Source organism: Falco cherrug, chromosome 18 (genome assembly GCF_023634085.1).
Source record: "Falco cherrug isolate bFalChe1 chromosome 18, bFalChe1.pri, whole genome shotgun sequence".
Taxonomy (NCBI): Eukaryota; Metazoa; Chordata; class Aves; order Falconiformes; family Falconidae; genus Falco; species Falco cherrug.
In genome coordinates, this window is record NC_073714.1 from 6,243,222 (window position 1) to 6,262,390 (window position 19,169).

Consider the following 19,169-nt stretch of genomic DNA (forward strand, 5'->3'; position numbering starts at 1 on the left):
GAGGTTTTGTTCAGGCATGACAGTGAGATGATGAAGATGCTGATGCTCAAGCTCCTGGCTGAGCCTGGGGAGAAAGCCAGACCTAACCCTGCACTGCGGGGGCAAAAGGGAGCTCACACAGCCAGGGCTTTAATAAACAAGTGCTGGGGCAGCTCTCCTTTTCTGGGAGAAGCAAAAGACTTAGTAATAATTTTAGAATGCAAGCAGGGTTGGGTTTTGTGTGTCTTTTCATCCTTTATTTAGAGTTAGCCTGCATTATTCACTACATACTTGCACGCTTTACAATACAGTCCAGGAACCCTCCCTTGTACCCAGCACAGACACCAACAGCCCTCCCCTCTTGTTCTTTGGTTAGGAAAAAAGGCTTTTTAAAAAAGTTACCATCCAAATAGCAAAAAAAACCAACCCCAAAAGGCTTAGCTGCACACCAGAACACGTAACAGATCTGTCACTGCCCAGAACCTCACACAGGCTGAGAAGAGACATATGGCTTTTTTTTTTTTTTTTTTTCTTTCTCCCTCAAGTAACTTCTAGAGAAGAGCTTAACTCAAACCAAACAGCCAGCACTGACTAGAGGACTGCAGCACGAGTCAAACGCAAGCAGTGCGGGCAGACTGAGCATTGCTGAGAACCACGAAGGCCATTGCTTTTGCACTGCTGGGATCGCCAACGCCACGCGGAGCTCCCAGGACCAGGATCCCAACCGCTGCCTCGTCCCTGCAAGGGCAGGCGGCCGAGAAGAGCCAGCTTAAACGAAAAGCAGCTTTGCTAGCACGAGTAGGCCAGGAGTGTAGGTGCTTACACGTTAGTACAACTAATGTGCATATGCTTCAGCTTCCCGTAAATACCTGTGACTTCAGAATAGGCAATTCCACTTCCCATACAATAAATAGAAATATTGCATTTTCTATCGGCCTGTTTGGGAATCTGTTTGGAATGTTGTTTTCAGTGCTAAAGAGTCCCACGTTAAGCAGTTAATGCTTGCAGCTCTTTGGGTTTCAAGACCTTCTTGGCAGCAATGATGGTGTTCTTCATCAGCATGGCAACCGTCATGGGCCCAACTCCCCCAGGGACCGGAGTGATGTAGCTGGCTTTCTTCTTCACCCCTGCCGGAGGGAAAGCTCAAGTTTAGCATCCGAGTCCTCTTTCCATCGCTTACCAAGCTGGCTGGCTAGGAAGAAGCCACAACCAATCTAACTTGGCTCCAATTCCTTCGGGATTGCCAGCTAAGGAAGAGTAGATTCCCAAGGTGGACTGTTTTCCCCACCTCGTTAGCCAGGGCAGGACGGAGCACACCCAAGTCCATCCACCCCCGCTACTGAGCGTGCCGAACTGCAAAGCCTGAGTTTGGGGGAAAAGCTAAAAGCAAGCTCCAGCACCTGGATTTCTAGAACAGAAGTGCCAAACCCAAGACTAGATGTGGTCTTCACGCCCACCCTTGAGGGCAGCCTCAATAAACACTAACGATGTGAACATGCACCCTCTCTCTTTCTTCCAGGAGGAGGTTCTGGTGTCTTCCACCAGGCACCCAGCAGCGCAGAGCCCCCCCCAACAGCCCATCTGGGCATCGCTGCAGCGGAGCGGTGAGCAAGGCCAGCGAGTAGCAAGCCAGAAGGTAAGTTTTGCCTGTTTTTATTTAAAAGCAGCGGTACAAGCAATGGACTGGAGCTACGAGGCAAAGCCACCTCACCGCTTCGGCTCAGGATGAGTCTCCTCTGCCTGGCAGCACACAGCTTCCTCATGGCATACTACAGGGAGGAGGCTGCACCCTTGCATACGGTACAATATTGATGCACCAAGCAAGAGAACACAAGCAAAAGTCCACACCTGCTCAGCTGCACGAACCGGGGCCTCCTCCCCCCTTTCTCAGCACATCTGGATGTTTCCTGCTACAGAAGCCGGGCGCGGAGCCTTCCCGTACCTTCAAAATCCACATCCCCGACCAGCCGCAGCTTGGCGGTGACAGGATCCTGCACTCTCGTTATTCCCACGTCAATCACCGCAGCTCCTTCTTTGATCATGTCAGCTGTGATCAGGTTGGGTATGCCTGCAAGAAAACAGCACCAGACGCTCAGGGCGGTGCAGAACAGCCCCCCACCCCACCCCCCCGGCCCCCACGTTGTGTTTCCACCCACCTGGGCCTTCCTGCCCCACAGAACAGTTGGACTCCGAGCTTGAGGGTCTTTCCTAAGTGACCCTATGGAACGCAGACCTACCCACCATGGTACAATCCAGCAAGTCAGAGTGGTTTACCAATCACCCCCGAGTGTAAAGAACTGGAATCCACCCCCAGGGAGCTGCTGGGACCGCAGCATCCTCTCCAAGCTGGAACTTTACCGCATTTCAAGTCTGCGGTTGTTCACGCAGCTCCAGCAACATTTTTGCACCCATGCTATGTCAGCGAGCTGGAGCAGCGTCTGAGACCACCACAACCCATCCAAGACCACCACAACCCATCTGAAACCACCACGAGCCAGCTCGGCAGAGGCCCTGGCTTCACCCAGGGGCTGTAAAACCCCCAGCAGGGCAGGGAGAGGGGGAGGGGGAGCAGCAGCTTGTGGTGGCTGAGCCCCCCTCCCAGGGTGGGGTGTGTTTGTCTGGTTCTGCCAGATCCTGTGGCCTCAGTTGACCCAGGGAGGAACTCCTTCCCCCCCCCCCCCCCCTTAGTTAACCCTTTCATGCAAGCCTTCCTCTGCTCTGCCCACCACCTTTGGCAACTCATCTGACCCACCAGCAGCACTTCTGCCGTCATCACGCGCGCTGTCACCTTCACCACCGCTTCTAATCCTTCCAGCCCCTTGTCTCTTCACACCCAATTTCCAACCCAATTTTCTCTCCTCCCGCCACACAGGCTCACACCCTGCTTCTGCTGCCAGACAGACACCCCAAGTCAGCTCAGCACCTCTAACTATGATCTACCTCCGTGCCAAGGATACAACCTGGAGAGGATTACACCTCCGAGTGACCCGAGGATGGCACTGCAGCTGTCCCCCAGCATTGTGACCACCTCTAGGTAAGCAGATGGCTTTTTTTTTTCCTCCTCCTCCTCACATAAATACAGAGCTGTCTGCGAGCACAACGGGGCCTGTCTATAGCTGTTCTCCAGATCCAACCAGGTGCCCGCTGGCACAGCCAGCCCTCCTGCCAGATGTTATTTTACATTTCAAAGGTTTCCTTTGCTAGGAAGGGCAAGTCTGTGGCTCTGATGCTTAATTGCAGGATAAACTGCCTGGCTCAAACAGCCCCTCGCCCACCATCCCAAGCCCTCACCTACAGCAGGTCTTGTCAGCCACCAGAGCTGCTTTAGATAAGGCACCAGGGCATTTGATGCCAGCGGCATTGCCTCCTACGCGCAAGGATTGCCCCACGCAAACACCACGCCAGCACCTTGCCCACGCGATCGGAGCCGGGTCCTACCTGCTGCCGCTACCACAATATCAGCGCGGATCGTGTGTTGCTTCAGCTGCTCCTTGGGAGTGTAGCGGTGGGATATTGTGACTGTGGCATCACCTACAAGAGGGGGAGGCGGAGCTTTTTAACTCACATTTATTACCCAAACCGAGCCGCTTCTCCAAGTCTTCCCCGCTCTGGACCACCCATGTATTTATCAGAGCCCGATGACAAACCCCAGGGAGCAGCCCACGGAGTCAGAGGAGGGGATCTGGTACGGAAAAGGACAAGGACTCACTGAACAAGGCTCCAAAATGCTACAAGACAGACTTAAAGCGTGGAGTTAACTCCTCAACCTTGACCTGAGCCCACGGGGTGGGCCAGAGTTCCCCAGGCGCTCCCAGGACGGCTGTAGGAGCCTGAAGAGGCCAGCAGGACAGGCAGAGGGTTTCCTTCTGCATCTGCCCAGGCTCCGAGACCACCAAGCTCCTACCTCCCGGCCGCTCGTGCCTGCCGTCCGTATGCAGCAACATGGCGATGGGCATGCCCACGTTCTTCGACCTGCCAGCCACCACCACGTTCTTCCCCAGCGTCGGGATGCCTGCAGAGGCCAAGATGGGGATCTCTTCAAACAGACACGAGCTGGGGTTACGCCAGACAGCAGCCAAACACTGCAGCAGCTTACCTGTTCTCTTAATGATCTCCCACACTCCCCACGGGGTGGCTGGCAGCATGGAGTCCTGGTCAAGGCACATGCGCCCCACGTTGATCACGTGAAAGCCATCAACATCTTTGTCTGGAGTCACAGCGTTGCAAATCCTGCGCTCATCGATATGTTCTGGAGGAGAGCAGAGAGCTTTAACCCCAAGGATCAGCCAAAAAAAACCCCTAATCTCTGCAGTCAGCCAGAGCCCCGACCTGCTGCACCAGCCCCGTGCGGAGTTTGGAGGCTTCAAGCTACTCAAGACGTCTAAGCAAGGTCAAGGCCAACAGCTCCCAGCAAAAGGGGACTGGAACTGCTTTGGGACCACGTTGCTAATGCCGAGAGGGTATTTTTAGGCAGCTTCAAGTGTCACAACCCAGTTCAATCCTCTAGCTCTGGAAGCTGATACTCTCCACACAAGAATAGATTTCGGTGACCCACCCCTCCAGCAACTTAACTCCCACAGGCAGCTGGGTGATGGAGTAGCTGCATCATCCTCAAGTTGCATGGTGGCAGGATGCCACCTCTGGTGTCACAGGACAGCCCCTGTGCTGCTCCTCCCCTCTGGCACATACAAACCCACAGAAAGTTTACGTACAAGTGAAACGGATGGAAATCTAGCTACTCACCGGGTAAAGGAAGCTGTACCAGCAGGGCATCCACATTGGCATCATTATTGAGTTTGCTGATCAGATCCAGGAGCTCCTCTTCAGTGATAGAGGCCGGCCTGAGGATGGTTTCACTGCTGATTCCTGCGCAACCATCGAAAGCACCGCGTTAGAGCCACATCTGCGCAAGCGGGACAGCAGTTTCCTTAATCCGTGCGGATTTAAGCTGTCCTGTTTCATTGCTCTACCAGATCTGACAGGCACACACCAAGGATTGTGTGTTTTGTGTAACAACGAGCACCTCCCAGGCAGGAGACCCTCGCAAGTCTTGCGAGTGATGGTTCAGGACCATTAGCATCGGTCTAATGACCTATTTGAATGCCAAGACCCTCTGCATGCAGGGAGGGCTTAGAGAAAGCCAACCACGGCATGCTACAATGAAGATGCAACTGCCCATCCTGCGGTCCCTTCCTGACACAGAAAGAAGGGGATGTCAGCCAAAAAAAAAAAAAAAAATAGAAAAAATAAGGCATCAGGAGCACAGAACTGGAGGAAAATTAAACCATTTATTGCCCCTAACCCCTTTCAGCACATTTCCTCCAGAAGCATACTTGGCTGAACACCAAGCAGGACCTCGGCTTGCAAGGCTGGCAGAAGTCGGAGGTGGCTGAACGATGGCTCCATCTCAGGCAGTCGAGGAAAAAGGAAATCAGAGCCCTGTCTGTGCTGTACCTGGCCCTAGGAAGCCTGAAAATGCCAACTACAGAGCTTGACGTTTGCCCTGAAGGGTTCAAATGTCACAAAGCATGTGTCAGCCACATCTGTGAACTACAACCCCAGCGCAGCGATGAAGGCAGCCAAAACGCCGCGGCAAACATGAACTGCCACGCAGCTGAGGTGAGAAGCTGCCAGACAGATGCATCCCAGCCAGCTTCCCCCGGCACGGAGGACTCCGAACTCAGGGAAGATAAACCAGCCACTCGCTGCGCTTTCCTGGAGCGGAGCACAAAGACATACCAACATCGGCAGCTGCTTTGGTTTTGTTCAGTACGTAGGAGTGACTCGCTGGGTTTTCACCGACAAGAACGACACTGAGGTGGGGTCTCTTGTTTCCGGCCGCTACCCACTGCTCGACCTCGTGACGGGCTTCCTGCCTGATCTGCCGGGCCAGCTTCTTGCCAGAAATCACCACCGCGTCGTTTCTGCAACAGATCAAGTGTTACCGGTCAGCATCATGAGGACCATCAAATCCAAACTCTGTGCAACGCAGACCAGGAAAAAAAAAAAAAAAAAAAAAAGATGCCAACCACAAGCCAGGGTGGAAAAGGCTCTTTTACTGGAGCTCTTACAAGCTTATTGCACTTTTATGCAAATCACGTTAAGCAGCATATTTCAGTCTTCATTTACTGCCCAAAGCCAGGATCAGCAAATGAGACTGCTGGAGAGCCCAAATTATTTGCGCAGCCCGAGAAAAGCATACACACTGTTCTTCTCTGCAGGGCACAGTCTCCGCGTTTCTCGTTTGCCTGGCACGCGTTTCAAGCCTTAGCTCCCATTTTTAGGAAGCCAGTCACCCATCCCTGAGGAAGGCACGATCGCTTCGCTAAAAAGGACTTGCATGAAGTAGAACTCGGAGCTTCCACCACCAGAGGTCTATCGAGTAATTCTGGCTGGTTGGACGTGGCGCAGGAGGCATGGCGTGCCACACTTCCACACCCAGCGCTGCTCCTCAACATCCTCATCCCCTAAAAATCCCTCGGCGAGACCGCTGGCCCATCAAGCATAGCACAAGCCCATCTCATGCCTTCCCCTGCTCAAGTAATCGCTGCCACCGCTACGGTCCTAGCTCCAGGCTGTTGAAGCTGGGCTGGGGGTACGGGGTGTCACCTTCCCCCGCCAGGCTCCAACATCCAGCTGGAGCAGGAAGGACTGTTCATCAATCCAGCTCCTCGCGTGCATTTCTAGCCTAAATCAGTAACGGGATGAGCCAGTCCCTGCCAAATTCATTCCAAGCAACTGGATACCCTGCAGCAGTATATAGAAAGACTGGCGTGACCCGCAGCGAGCTGGGAGGCCATGGCTGCCCGCACCGCTGACGCTCGGTTTTCTCCCTCCAGGTTATCACTGTACCTCTTTCAACACTGTTCTCATTCACCGGTGCCTTTGTGAGAGGATTCACTTCCAGACCTGACCGCAGCGCTGAAGCCTTGCCATGCCACCTGGCTGTCCGACCAGCGCCTCAGCCCCCAGCCCAGTTATTCCCACCTCTTGGCTGGAGCAGGCAAAGCTGTTTCCTACAGCGTTCCTGTCATTTATGATGTTTTCCCCAAATATTTCCAAAGCAGTCGCGAACACAACTCCACCAGCCACTCAACTTGCCCCAGGAATCCAGGGGACAATTGGCCCACAGGAGAAAGCCCGAGTGCCAGCTCCCCCCACCCCATCCCAGTGGAAGAAGCTGAACCGCTGCAGTTTCTCCGGAAAACTCCATCAGTTGCCTCAAGGAGAGACCTTCTCATACCAGGACCCACGCTGAGCCCAGCACTGCTGTCTTCTGACCTTCTCTAGGTCCCATCCTGATCCTGGAGCTCCGGGGCCAGCTGCCAACTGGGAAGAGCCACCGTGAGAACCGCTCCGGACACGCCGGCACGGGGCAGCTGCAAGGTACCATCCCAGGGAGGGAATGGAAAAAGGAAAAAAGGGAAAGCCTTTTGCACGGATACTTAGATGCTGAGGATCTTTTGCGCTTTCTTAATCCCTGCCCTATTCAAATACGTAGGTTTTTCCTCGTTTACTGGAAATTAAGTGGTACTTCATCCCGGAGAGCAACCACCCCAGGGAAACCTATTTAACAGCAACTGGGAAAACCCCAGCCCAGCGGCTCCCCAGTTCTTATCGTAGCTTCCCAGCTGAATTCCCATCCATCTGCTTAGATGTAAAAGAAATTGTGCCAAGCACCTGGCCAGCTGGGAAAAGGGGAATTCATCAAGCTGGAGACCCCCCCATGCCCAGATCCTGCCTGAACCTTCCCCCTCGGTGGGGCTGGGGTGCCCAGCCTGGGCCCTGGGGGGGGCGGGAAGCAGCACCAGCCCCCCGGGAGCTGCAGGGAAGCGGTGGGATGAGCAGGGAGGGCAGAGGAGGCCAGCGGGCGCCCCGTCCGGGGGATGCTGGGGGGGACTTCGGCCCCTCACACCGCTCCAGCCCCGCGGAGCCTACGGGCCGGCCCCCAGAGCGCGCCCCCCCCCCAGGGTGCGGGCAGGGCCGGGGCCCCCCTGCCCGGGCGGGGGGAGCCCAGCGCACCCCACGCAAGGCGGGAGCGGGATTTCATCAGCCTGCACCGCCCGGGATGGCCGCTGGGGGCCGCCCCGCTCAGCCCGGCACCGCAGCGCCGGGCCCCTGCCCAGGGGTGTGCGGGGGGTCCGGGCCGGCCGCCCCCTCCTCAACCCATCCCGCGGCCGGGTGGAGGGGCCGGGCGGGCCTTGCTGCCCCTGCCTGCGGCCCCCGCCCTGGCCGGGCCGTACCTGGGCGCGCTGAGGTGCAGGCGGCGGCCGCGGGGGGCGCAGCGCGGCGCAGCCGAGAGCGCGGAGCGGCCAGAGCGCGGTTGCCATAGCAGCGGCGGCTGTAGCGACGGTCACCTGGCGGGAGGCGGCACTGCGGGAGGCCGCTCCGCCCGCCGCCTTATATAGCGCGGAGGGTCCGGTCCCTCCCCTCCTGGCGGCCGGCGGCAGCCAATCGCCGCGGCGAGCGGCGCGGAGGGCAGAATTGAATGGTGGAGTGGAGAAAGGAGGCGGGGCGTGGCGGGCGGTCTTCGGTTGCGATTGGGGGTAGGAGAGGCGCTCGGGAGAGGGTGTGGGCGGTGCGGAGAGAGAGGAGGGCGGTGATAGGTGGAGATGGGCGGGGCTTCGCCTCCCTAATTGGGCACGGCGGCGCTCATTGGCTGGGGTGAGGTCGGGGTTAGGGCTGGGGGTCAGGGCTGGGGGTCAAGTTTAAGGCTGCGGTTTGGGTGGGGGTTGGGCTGGTATTGGGGCTGAAAAGGACAAGGGGATGGGGCAGGGATTGGGGCTAAGGGAGAATGGGATCGGGGCACGTATTGGGGCTAAGAGGGAGAATGGGATTGGGGCTGGGATCGCAATTGGGATCAGGGCTAAGGGAGAATGGGATCGGGATTGGGATTGGGATCGAGTCTAAAGGAGAATGGGATCGGGGCTGGGATCGGGGGGTAAGGGAGAATGGGATCGGGATTGGGATCGGAGCTGGGATCAGGGCTAAGGGAGAATGGGATCAGGATTGGGATCGGGGCTAAGGGAGAATGGGATCGGGGCTGGGATCGGGGCTAAGGCAGAATGGGATCGGGATTGGGATCGGGCTAAGGGAGAATGGGATCGGGGCTAAGGGAGAATAGGATCAGGATTGGGATTGGGGCTGGGATCGGGGCTAAGGGAGAATGGGATCAGGATTGGGATCGGGGCTAAGGGAGAATGGGATCGGGATTGGGATCAGGGCTGGGATCGAGGCTAAGAGGGAGAATGGGATAGGGGCGTGGATTGGGGCTGGGATTGGTGTTAGAGCTGGTGTCAGGGCTGGGATTGGAGTTAGGGCTAACTGTGGGGCTGGGATTGGGATGAGATTAGATGTAGGACTGTGAGTACATCTGAAACTGGGCTGCTGTTGGGGTTAGGCTTAGGCTTGGGTTTGGGACTGGGCAGACGCACACCAGGATGGGTAGTTTTGCGGCAAAATAAAGGGAAGATTTCCACTGCGGGTTGTCGCTGGTATCATCCCACCCCTCCTTGGGCAGCGCAAAACCTGGGGGTTAGGGTGGAATTAGGGCTGAGAGAGGGAATGGGATTGGGGCTGGGATTGATGCTAGAGCTGGAGTTAGGGCTGGGATTGGAGTTAGGGCTAAATATGGGGCTGGGATCAGGGCTTGAGCCAGGCTTGAGCCTGCGATGTAGTTAACTATGGGATTCAGGTTGGGGCTAGAGTTTGAGTCTGGGATTGGGATGAGATTAAACACAGCACCGGGGTTAGGGTTAATTTTAAACTTGGTTTGGGGAGTAAGCCAATGTGCACAGGACAGGCAATTTAGCTGCTACAAAAATAGGGAAGATTTTTGCTGCAGGATGTCACTGCTACCATCCCACCCCATCTCGGGCATCACAAAACCTGGGGTAAACCGGGCGCTCCCAGCTAGGAGCAATCCCGGCACGGCAGGGCAAGAATCCAATCCCACACCTCCGCAGGCACGGGGTGGCCCTCCATCAGCATCCATCGATGATGAGAGGGAGCCGTTACTCACCATTTGTGTTTCTCCACCATTTCTGGCCATGCTCTCCATGGGTGGAAAAATTAAACGCTCTTGTCCCAAACTAAATGCCGTCAATATGTTTTTTTAACAGATCCCACGTGGCATCGGGCAGCTCACGGCAATGGGTCGGGTCTGGACAGGCGTAAACGATGCTCCCTGGTATCGCGGAGAAGGAAGCAAGAACGCTGCATGGAGAAGAGGTACAAGGAGAGTCTCTAAATCGTCAGGAGCCTGCACTAAGCGAGATGAGCCACCTCCCACACCTTTATTTTCCTTAGCTTTTCCCTACGTACCCTTTGGGCAGCCTTGGAGGTTTATCCCGAGGTCATTGAGGTGCTCGGTAAAGCCTGGAGAGGTTTTTATGGCTCCCTGAGCATTCAGGAAATACCGAGGATCACCAGCCATGGTCCCACCAGAGCCAGCCCCACACTATGCCGCCTGTGAGAGCTGCCGGAGGTGGCCTGGCCACCAGCAAAAATAACCTCACGGCATTTATTTTAGTTTTTAACTTGTTTATAGTAGCCGTGGTCGCTCCCTGGATTTAAAAGTAATTTTTTAGGTCGATAACAGCAGCTCTGTGCTAAGACGTAGGTTAGAGGATTTGTGTATCTGCAAAAAAAGGGTAAAAAGCTGCAGAAATCAGCTCTGGGAAAAAGGTTTGACAAACTTGAGGATGTCTGGGGGGAATTTCAGCTTGTGAAGTTGGTCCCTACCGACAGCTTCGCAGGTAGCAGCCGGGGGCTCCGGGGCTGGGGGGATGTACGGGCCCAACCCAGTGTGGCACTGAAGAAGAGATGCTGGGAGAAGATGGTGGGAGTTATCAGGGAGGGTTGAAGGGGGGTGGGGAAGAGCATGTGAGTTGCAGAGGGGACCCTGCTGGGGGAAGAACTATGGTAGGGGGCTGCCCAGGCCCATGGGAAGGGGGCTCTGGGGGTTCCCAGGCCCCTGGAGAGGAGCTTTAGGAGTGCCCAGGCCCATGGGGGGTGTCCAAGACCATGGGGGTGCTCTGGGGTGCCCAGACCCATGAGGGGTGCCCAGGCCCATGGGGGAAGGCTCTTGGGGTGCTGAGGTCCTTGGAGAGGAGCTTCAGGGGTTCCCAGGCCCTTGGGGGGGAGCCCAGGCCCATGGCGGGGGGCTGTGCTGGTGCCCAGGCCCACTGGGGGAACTAAGGGCCAGGGCAGGGGGGCTCTGGGAGTTCCCAGGTCTCTGGAGAGGAGTTTTAGGGGTGCCCAGGCCTCTAGGGGGGTGCCCAGGCCTGTGGGGGTGTACTGGGGGTGCCCAGGCCCATGGAGGGGGGCTCTGGGGGTGCCCAGGCCCCCAGTAAGGAACTCTGGGGGTACCCAGGCCCATGGGGGGGTACCAAAGCCTATGGGGGTCTCTGGGGGTTCCCAGGCCCCTGGAGAGGAACTTTGGGGGTGCCCAGGCCCCTAGAGAGGTGCTTTAGGGGTGCCCAGGCCCATGGGGGGTGCCCAGGCCTGTGGGGGCTACTGAGGCCTATAGGGGTCTCTGGGGGTGCCTAGGGCCCTAGAGAGCTGCTTCAGGGGTGCCCAGGCCCATGGGGGGTGCCCAGGCCCGTGGGGGCTACTGAGGCCTATAGGGGTCTCTGGGGGTGCCCAGGCCCCTAGAGAGCTGCTTTAGGGGTGCCCAGGCCCATGGGGGCTACTGAGGCCTATAGGGGTCTCTGGGGGTGCCTAGGGCCCTAGAGAGCTGCTTCAGGGGTGCCCACGCCCATGGGGGGTGCCCAGGCCCGTGGGGGCTACTGAGGCCTACAGGGGTCTCTGGGGGTGCCTAGGTCCCTGGAGAGGTGCTTTAGGGGTGCCCAAGCCCGTGGGGGGCGCCGAAGCCTGCACAGACCCACGTGGACATCAGCGCGTGTGGCTGTTGCCATGGTGATGGCGCCGAGCGAGGCCCCGCCCCTTTCCCCAGGCCCCGCCCCTTTCCCCAGGCCCCGCCTTCCGCAGCAAACCCTGCCCTCCGCGGAACTCTCGCGAGAGCCGGCGGCGGCGGGGCGGGGCCCGCAGGGAGCTGGGGCCGCGCGCGAGCAGCCGGCGGCGCCCCCGTCCCCTCAGCCCGGCCCGGCGCCCCTCGCCATGAGCTTCCTCTTGTGAGTGCCCGGCCCGGGGGGGCTCCGAGGGCAGGGGGGCTGCGGGAGGCTGCGAGGGCCTTTGGGGGGAAGGAATAAGGGGAGTCTTTTGGGGAGGTGCTGCATGCGAGGCTTTGGCGGGGAAGGCCTCTGAGGGATGGCGTCTGTGAGGGGCTTTGGAGGGGTTGTGAGGAGATTTTGTGGGGGGAGGGCAGTTGGAGTTGGTCTGTGAGAGGTGCTGAGCGGGGGGAGGCGCTTGGGGGTGGTCTTGAAGGTTGGGACTGGAGGGGGGAGGAAGGCTTTTGCGGGGGTTCCTGCGGCAGGGGGTGCTGAGGGAGGCCTTGTGGGGGGGCTGGTGGGTTCGGGAGTTTGGTGTTGGGTTTGGGGGCGTCCTGGGCCTTGAGGGAGGCTTTTGGGGTCCAGGGGATGAGGAGGGCCTTGCGGTGACACACGGGAGGGCTCTTCAAGGAGGTTTTAGGGGGAGCCCTGGGTGGCTTTGGACAGAGGCCCTGGGGGTCGGGGGGGGGGGGGGTGTTGAGGGGGGTCCCTGGACCTGTATGGAGTGGGGAAGGCTTTGAAAAGAGTCCTTGGGGATGCATGAAAAGGGACCGAGGAAGACCTTGGGAGGAAGGCCTGGTGGGGCACGGGGAGGAGCGTAGTTCTGTGGAGGAAGCCCGGGGTGTGATGTTTTTGGGGGAGGCAGGCAGGGGTGCCTTGCAGGGGTAGGGTCCCAGGTCTGGCTGTGGAGGGGGGCTGGCAGCCGGAAAGGGCTGGCACCCCAGGTTGGGTGGGTGCTGTGGAAGGCTTTTGGGGGCGGGGGTGAGGGGATGGAAAGCCTTTTGGGGGGCAGTCATAGAGGGCAGGCTCTGGGGAAGGGTTCTCTTGTGAGGGTTAATCCCTTCCAGGTGGGGAGACTTTGAGGGGTTGGTCTTCCAGGGGAATTTGGGGAGGCCCTGAAGGGTGGGGGTGCTTGCAGGGATGTTCTGCTTTAGTGGCAGATATGGGGAGGGGGGCTTTGGGGGTGTGGGGCTTCCACCTGGGTGGACTTTGGGGACATGGGATTTCTACCTGGGTGGGCTTTAGGTGGGCCTTATCCTGCATCTGTGGACAAGCTCCGGTGCCTTGCCAAGGGTGCTGGCTGGTGCTTGTGTGAGGGGCTGCCCTCTGAGGTGGGGCAGGCCTGATTTGCAGGGGAAACGCTGTTAATTTGGTAGACCCGCAGGTATGTGGTGTAGAAAATGCATCTTTAACACGCTGCAGGGGATGGGCTGTTGCATACCTGTGTCATAGATGTGAAGATTTGTAAAGCGTGAGAGGGCTTCTGGCTCTTAAGGCCCGGTAGGTTCTGTGGACGAGGACTGGAGGCGTTTTGTGGCACCAGAAAGGGCTGGGGAGCCTCTCCCTAGGGCTGACGATGCACTGGGTCTGCCTTTTGGGACCTTCCGCCTAGGGTCAGCAACACACCGGGGCTGCGTTTTGGCTGTAGCAGGAGGCAGCAGCTTGGTTTAAGAGTGAGCTGGATCTAAAGGTCTTTTATTTCCACACCAAGCGTTGCGCATAAACAAGAGTGTGCAAAGCCGTTGGGTTGCAGCAGGAAGCTGCCGCGAGGTGTGTGTCACCCCAGCGCGTCCGGTTGTGTGCAACGGGGCCGGGATGCCACCAACGCCAAGCAGCACTCGCCGGACAAGCCCGTTTTCCCCAAGCTTTGGCCCTGGCCATCCTGCTCATCCTCGCTCAGGAGCAGAGAGCTGGCGGGGGCTGAAAGTTAACATTTTGAGGTTGAGACGTAGCGAAATTCATGCAGGTTTTGGCAGCGTTGGGCTGTCTGGGGAGAGGCTGCGGTGCTGGTGGCCCCGTCGGAGGGATGGGGGGAGTTTGGCCAGGAGCTGTGTGATGGCTTGGCTGCTGAGCGCAGCTGTCGGTGCAGCACAGTAAGGGAAGATTACGGTGGCGATTTGCATTTCAGGGCTGGAATCTATTAAGTCGCTATTTTTAGCAAGCTGTTTCCTACGGTGTGTTTGAGCGCTTGGCATCTAATATGTGCCGCTGTCAGACTGACCTAGTGGCAGTCGGCCGGTCGTTTCGTTCCCTGGCAGAGTTACGTGGGCTTTCCTTTCTGCAATCGAAAGCAACTGTTGCTTGATGAGTCTTTGGGCCTTTGCGTAGGATGTTTGATTTTTTTTTTAAAAAAAAAGGGTAGGCGAAAGGGGGAGGTGTGCAGGGAGCTTTTTTTGTGACACCGACTGAAACACCGTGGCTTGCACGTAGGATCTGTTCCCCTGACGGCAGGGGAGACGGGGAAGGGCCGGTGTCACCCCGATTAAAAGTGCCGTATGCCAAGGGGTAACAGGGGAAGTATTTCTGGGAAGGGAACGCTGCTAAAGGACTAACTGGAAATGTTTTCTCTCGTGTCAGTGGGAGTCGATCTTCGAAAACATTCAAACCAAAGAAGAATATTCCCGAAGGTTCCCATCAGTATGAACTCTTGAAACATGCAGAAGCGACTCTGGGGAGCGGTAACCTTAGACAAGCGGTTATGTTGCCGGAGGGAGAGGACCTTAATGAGTGGATCGCAGTTAACAGTAAGCCCTGTGAAAAAGGGACCCACCCAAGCATGGAGGTGGAGTGGAAAAACTGAAAATCTCTGGGTTTTATCCTGATAAAGAACCTCAAAATTCCCCAGATGAAATTCTTACCCCAGGCATGCTCTATTTAGGTAACTGAATTGAGATAAAGGGAAAGTAAGCGGCGTGACGTGCCGACGGTGGTCAGGCCCCGCACCAGAGGGGGGGTTGCGTTCCAGAAGCGAGAAACGAACCTGTGCCATTGTGGTTTTGGGGTGGGTTTTTTGACTTCAGACTTGCAAAATTATTAGTTCTGTGAATGGTTGGGTTTGTACCGGGGAGTAAGCCCCAGGTGTTGATATTTGGTTAGCACTATCGGCTGCAAAAACGGTGGCAGCAAACAGTCCAGGGAAAAAGCAGAATGCTTTTCTCCGTTGAACCCTATGTTTGTGGAGGTTTTTTTGGTTCTATTTTCGTTTTATTATTGCTGCGTGCAGAGCTGAAAAAGCCAAATACTGCAAATTTATTTTGCTTTTAGCACTTGCTCTCCCTGGCCTTGAACTTCATTCCTTTGAAGACTGGAGGAGGAAAAAGTAGTTTTGAGCGATGGAAGGCAGTGAGTTAGGGGTTCAACCTAAGGGAGGTGTCTCCAGTATTATCAAAATCAATCAGGTTTTTGAGGTATGTTTTTAAAGGTGCCTGGAACCTAAAGCAGTCATTTCCAAGGTACGGGAGGCTAATGGAGCTTCGTGCTGTACAAATTGGTTAGAGGCGGTAGCCAGACGGTGGAAAAATTGACGGAGCAATCCGAATTCCTAGATGATCAAAATGTTTTGTCCATGTGTTGTACAGAAGGGGGGTGAGAGTTTTGTGGGACGTTCATCCCCACAACGGTGATCCTCGGAGGCTGCGTCAGCTGAATGAGAGCACACCGGTGCTCCGGTCCGCTTTGTGTTTGCATTTTTGAGTAAACTGGCTGCTTTTCCTTTCCAGCGGTGGATTTCTTCAACCAAATCAACATGCTGTACGGGACCATCACGGAGTTCTGCACGGAGGTGAGCTGTCCGGTCATGTCCGCAGGACCAAGGTACGGAGTTTACTGCGGGCTGTGGCCGCAATTCCTACGCGGGGAAGTACGCGAGTGTGCAGGTTGCTCAAGCGTGTGTAGAAAGACTCCAGAAAGAGGCTGGGACATGTCCGGATCAGGTTGAGGCGCAGCATCATGCTCCCAGGTGTCATTTACACACACATGAAGCCACACAGTCTTGTCAGAGAGGCTGTGTGGCGTCGGTAGCTGTCGTTTGGTCTGTCCGTTGAACGTCTGTCCAGGGGAAGCACAACTGGGGATCTCTTTTCCCCCTGTCGATCGGGTTTGGAAAGATGTGATGTTGAAATGGTTTGTTTTAAAGAAAAGGAGAGATCTAACCTGACTGGAAGTGTCTGGTCTTGCTGTCGGAGTCTCGTAGTAACCTCTACGATGTGCTGCCTTTGCAGAGCCAGTGTTCTAAGAGGCTGTAGCAGGGTTTTTCTAAGCACGAGCGGTTCTAAAGCTGCCGCTGCCAGTGTGGGGTGCGAGACGGTGCGCGCTCGGGTTGGTTTACGGTGCGTGCGACGGGGTGAAGAGAGCAGCCCAGCACCGCTGTTGTTGTGGAGAGTTCAAGCTGGGAAGGGAACCTCATGCTTATCAAGACTGGTAGGTGCAGGAGGGAACGGCTAAGCATCTTTGGGGTCCTGTGATCCCTACACCTCATCGAGGCTGGTGTTGTCTAAAATGTTAACACTTATCCCAGTGCTGAAAAGAGCATGGGGAGTGCGTGTTGTCCCAAGGCGCTTTTAGGGGCTGGTGTCCCTTGGTTCGCGCTGGCACCCAGGCGAGAAGCGTGGGCGGTGGGCTTTGGGGGGCACATTTAGCTGGCTGATGTGCAACTACTTTGTAGAGGAAGTCGGAGCAGCGCAGGCTCCGTTGTTTTTAGGAGGTTTTTAGGAGGTGCGAATACCTGCAGGGAGAAGACTTAGTAGGCGTTGGTTCTGTGCTTGTGTGTTTTGCCGAGGGGAAGCTACAGCAGGGTATCTCGCTCGTACGGTTGCTCGAGGTTCTTGGGGCAGCAGCGTGACGTCTGGCTGGTGGGCAGTATTTTTAGGGTGCTGTGTAACATCCTGCCTCGCTTTTCTACTCAAGAAGTATCTGGATTGCAAGTTCTCATTTCTATATTCGGGGACGTTTCCTGTAACGACTTCCTGTTTAAATGGCACTGTTGTGACCTACGACAAGTGAAAACAGAGGCGACAGCCAAAACGGGGGGGGGGGGGGGGGCGTTCCTCTGCTTTTTAAGGGTTTTTGCAAAAGATCTCGGAGAAAGCAGGTTGCGTTGTCACGTGGCATGACAGTCCACGTCTGCCCGGTTCGGAGGAGCCGTGGGATCGATGAGCACATGTGTGTCGATTTGACCTGGTGGCTTCCAAGAGCCTTTGGCTAACGGGCAGCCCTGGGGACGGCCTCTCAGAGAAGTTGGCCGTCTTGGGGAGCGGGAGTGTCAGATTCCTGGAGACTGTCAGAAAGCCAAAGGTGAATTAATTGGGCTGGTGGGCGATGGCCCAGACGCTTCCTCTTTGGCCAGGTTTTGTCTCATTTTAAGGAAATGGTGATGTCAGAGGAGGTTGCCACAAAGTGGCTGAAGTTCTGTTTTGAGGGTCAAACGCTGCCTCTTGTTGCTTTGTGCTTGGGGAAACTTGATAAAGCAAAACGCTTCTCTTGTCGCTTTGAGGAGTCCGAGTGTCTGGGATCCTCTGAGATAAGCGGGAAGCCACGGCGCCTGAAAATGCAGTTTTTCCTCAGGGAGCCAAGAATTTATTTCCCTTCCCTCTCCCCGCAGGTACGAGTACCACTGGGCGGACGGCACCAACATAAAGAAGCCGATCAAGTGCTCGGCTCCGAAGTACATCGATTACTTGATGACGTGGGTGCAGGACCAGCTGGATGACGAAACGCTCTTCCCTTCAAAGATCGGTAAGCGTGACAGAGCGGGCCTCGCGTATGGGACCGAGCCGTCTCGCTTCGGTATTTCCCATGGAACTGAAGGACTCGTCCGTGTGGGTTGGTGCATTTCAGGCGTCCCTTTTCCCAAGAACTTCATGTCGGTGGCCAAGACGATCCTGAAGCGGCTGTTCCGCGTCTACGCCCACATCTACCACCAGCACTTCGATTCCGTCATGCGGCTCCAGGAGGAGGCCCACCTCAACACTTCCTTCAAGCACTTTATCTTCTTTGTGCAGGCAAGTTGCAAAGCGGCGGCCTCTGGGGTTTCTTCTTCCCCGTTTGCTTTTAAAGGGAGCTGGACTTTAAGCGCCACCTCGCTCTTTGAAGATCTACAGCTGTGGCGTGCGCCAGAAGATACGCTCGGCTCACACCCTGCGTACCGTGCAAATCATGCAGCTGCAGCGCTGTGGGTTTGGTTTTTTGGTGGTTTGTTGCTTTGGGGGTTTTTTTTCTCTTTTCAGGAAGCGTGGCCAAAGTCAGCTGTAAATGCTCAAATTTCCCTCGGTTTTAGCTATCGGCCTGCAGCTAAAGAAACCGGGCTTGGGGGTTTTTCCCCCCTCACCAGTATTTTAACAGCCTGTTCGGTGACTGCACGTGTGACTTCAGCAGCACAGTAGAAAAAGTGGTGTTGCCCTGAAATGCTTGAATTTCTCGGGGCGAGGCAGCTGCAACCCCCAGCACGCGTGCGGTGGCCGGATGTGTTTCCCTCAGAGCTGAGTGGCACCTTTAGTTTTCGTGTTGCTTTTTTCCCCCCTGCCAGGAATTCAACTTGATCGACAGGCGGGAGTTGGCGCCTCTGCAGGAACTGATTGAGAAGCTGGGCTCCAAGGACAGATAAAAACTTTCCCCGGAGGACCCTTTGGCTGCTCCTTTCCGCTTTGTACGCCAGCCACTTCTACGCTTCACCTTCTGCGATGCAAGCTGTCCTCCGAGGCCGAGCATCATTTCTACTCTGCAGCAGCGACAGCCTGTGTTGTTTTAAAACTTGCTGGCTGTGATGTGCCCCGCGTAGTCCGCTTCATTTTCTAGGCGACACGCAAGAACCACAGTCTGGTTGAAGCCGGGACTCGGTTTTGTTCCCCGCAGGCATGGGGTGAAGTTCCGAGTGCCGCACGGCTGCTTTCTACTCCCAGAGGCAAAGTTTGTTTTCCCTCTGGCCCCCACACCACGGTGCTCGGCCTGTGAGCAGCGCGGCTCTGCTTATTTTTGGATAAAAGAGGTGCACTTTGGCCCAGAGCCTTAAGCTCTCCTCTGGCAGCAGCATTGGCAGGGGGAGGGAAAAAAAAGTGCCTGGCCCGAGGGGAGCCTGTCCCTGGGCTGAGAAGAGCAGCTCGCTCTCTGGTGTTCCCAGGGGCAGCAGCAGTGGGTGGCCCAGCAATAAAATAAAACTTTTCTCTTCCAGCCGAAGGGGAGCTGTCTCTTCTTCTCCCCCTTGTGCAGACCCCACCTCCCCCAGCCCTGCACAGGTGCCTTAAT

The 19,169-nt window shown here is 56.5% G+C and overlaps 2 protein-coding genes across 4 annotated transcripts; one reads left to right on the forward strand and one right to left on the reverse strand.

Moving 5' to 3' along the window:
• Positions 1-209: 209 nt before the first annotated feature.
• MTHFD2 (methylenetetrahydrofolate dehydrogenase (NADP+ dependent) 2, methenyltetrahydrofolate cyclohydrolase) lies at positions 210-8,324 on the reverse strand. The gene is given in 9 exon segments (XM_055696047.1): positions 210-1,106; positions 1,922-2,047; positions 3,418-3,510; positions 3,884-3,991; positions 4,076-4,228; positions 4,723-4,845; positions 5,719-5,903; positions 8,223-8,257; positions 8,259-8,324. Coding segments are annotated over 9 exon segments (1,014 nt in total). The 5' UTR covers positions 8,310-8,324; the 3' UTR covers positions 210-966.
• A 1,780-nt stretch (positions 8,325-10,104) lies between these two features.
• Positions 10,105-19,094, forward strand: MOB1A (MOB kinase activator 1A). 3 transcript variants are annotated; one of them, XM_055696049.1, is made up of 6 exons: positions 10,105-10,209; positions 14,508-14,674; positions 15,650-15,743; positions 17,530-17,663; positions 17,766-17,929; positions 18,454-19,094. In XM_055696049.1, exons 1-6 carry the CDS (start codon positions 10,199-10,201, stop codon positions 18,529-18,531), a joined length of 648 nt encoding a protein of 215 aa, XP_055552024.1. In that variant the 5' UTR covers positions 10,105-10,198; the 3' UTR covers positions 18,532-19,094. The 3 variants fall into 3 exon arrangements, with proteins under 3 accessions (XP_055552024.1, XP_005438173.2, XP_055552023.1); XM_005438116.4 differs by lacking the exon at positions 10,105-10,209 and adding an exon at positions 11,958-12,113; XM_055696048.1 differs by lacking the exon at positions 10,105-10,209 and adding an exon at positions 13,603-13,870.
• The last annotated feature ends 75 nt before the right edge of the window (positions 19,095-19,169 follow it).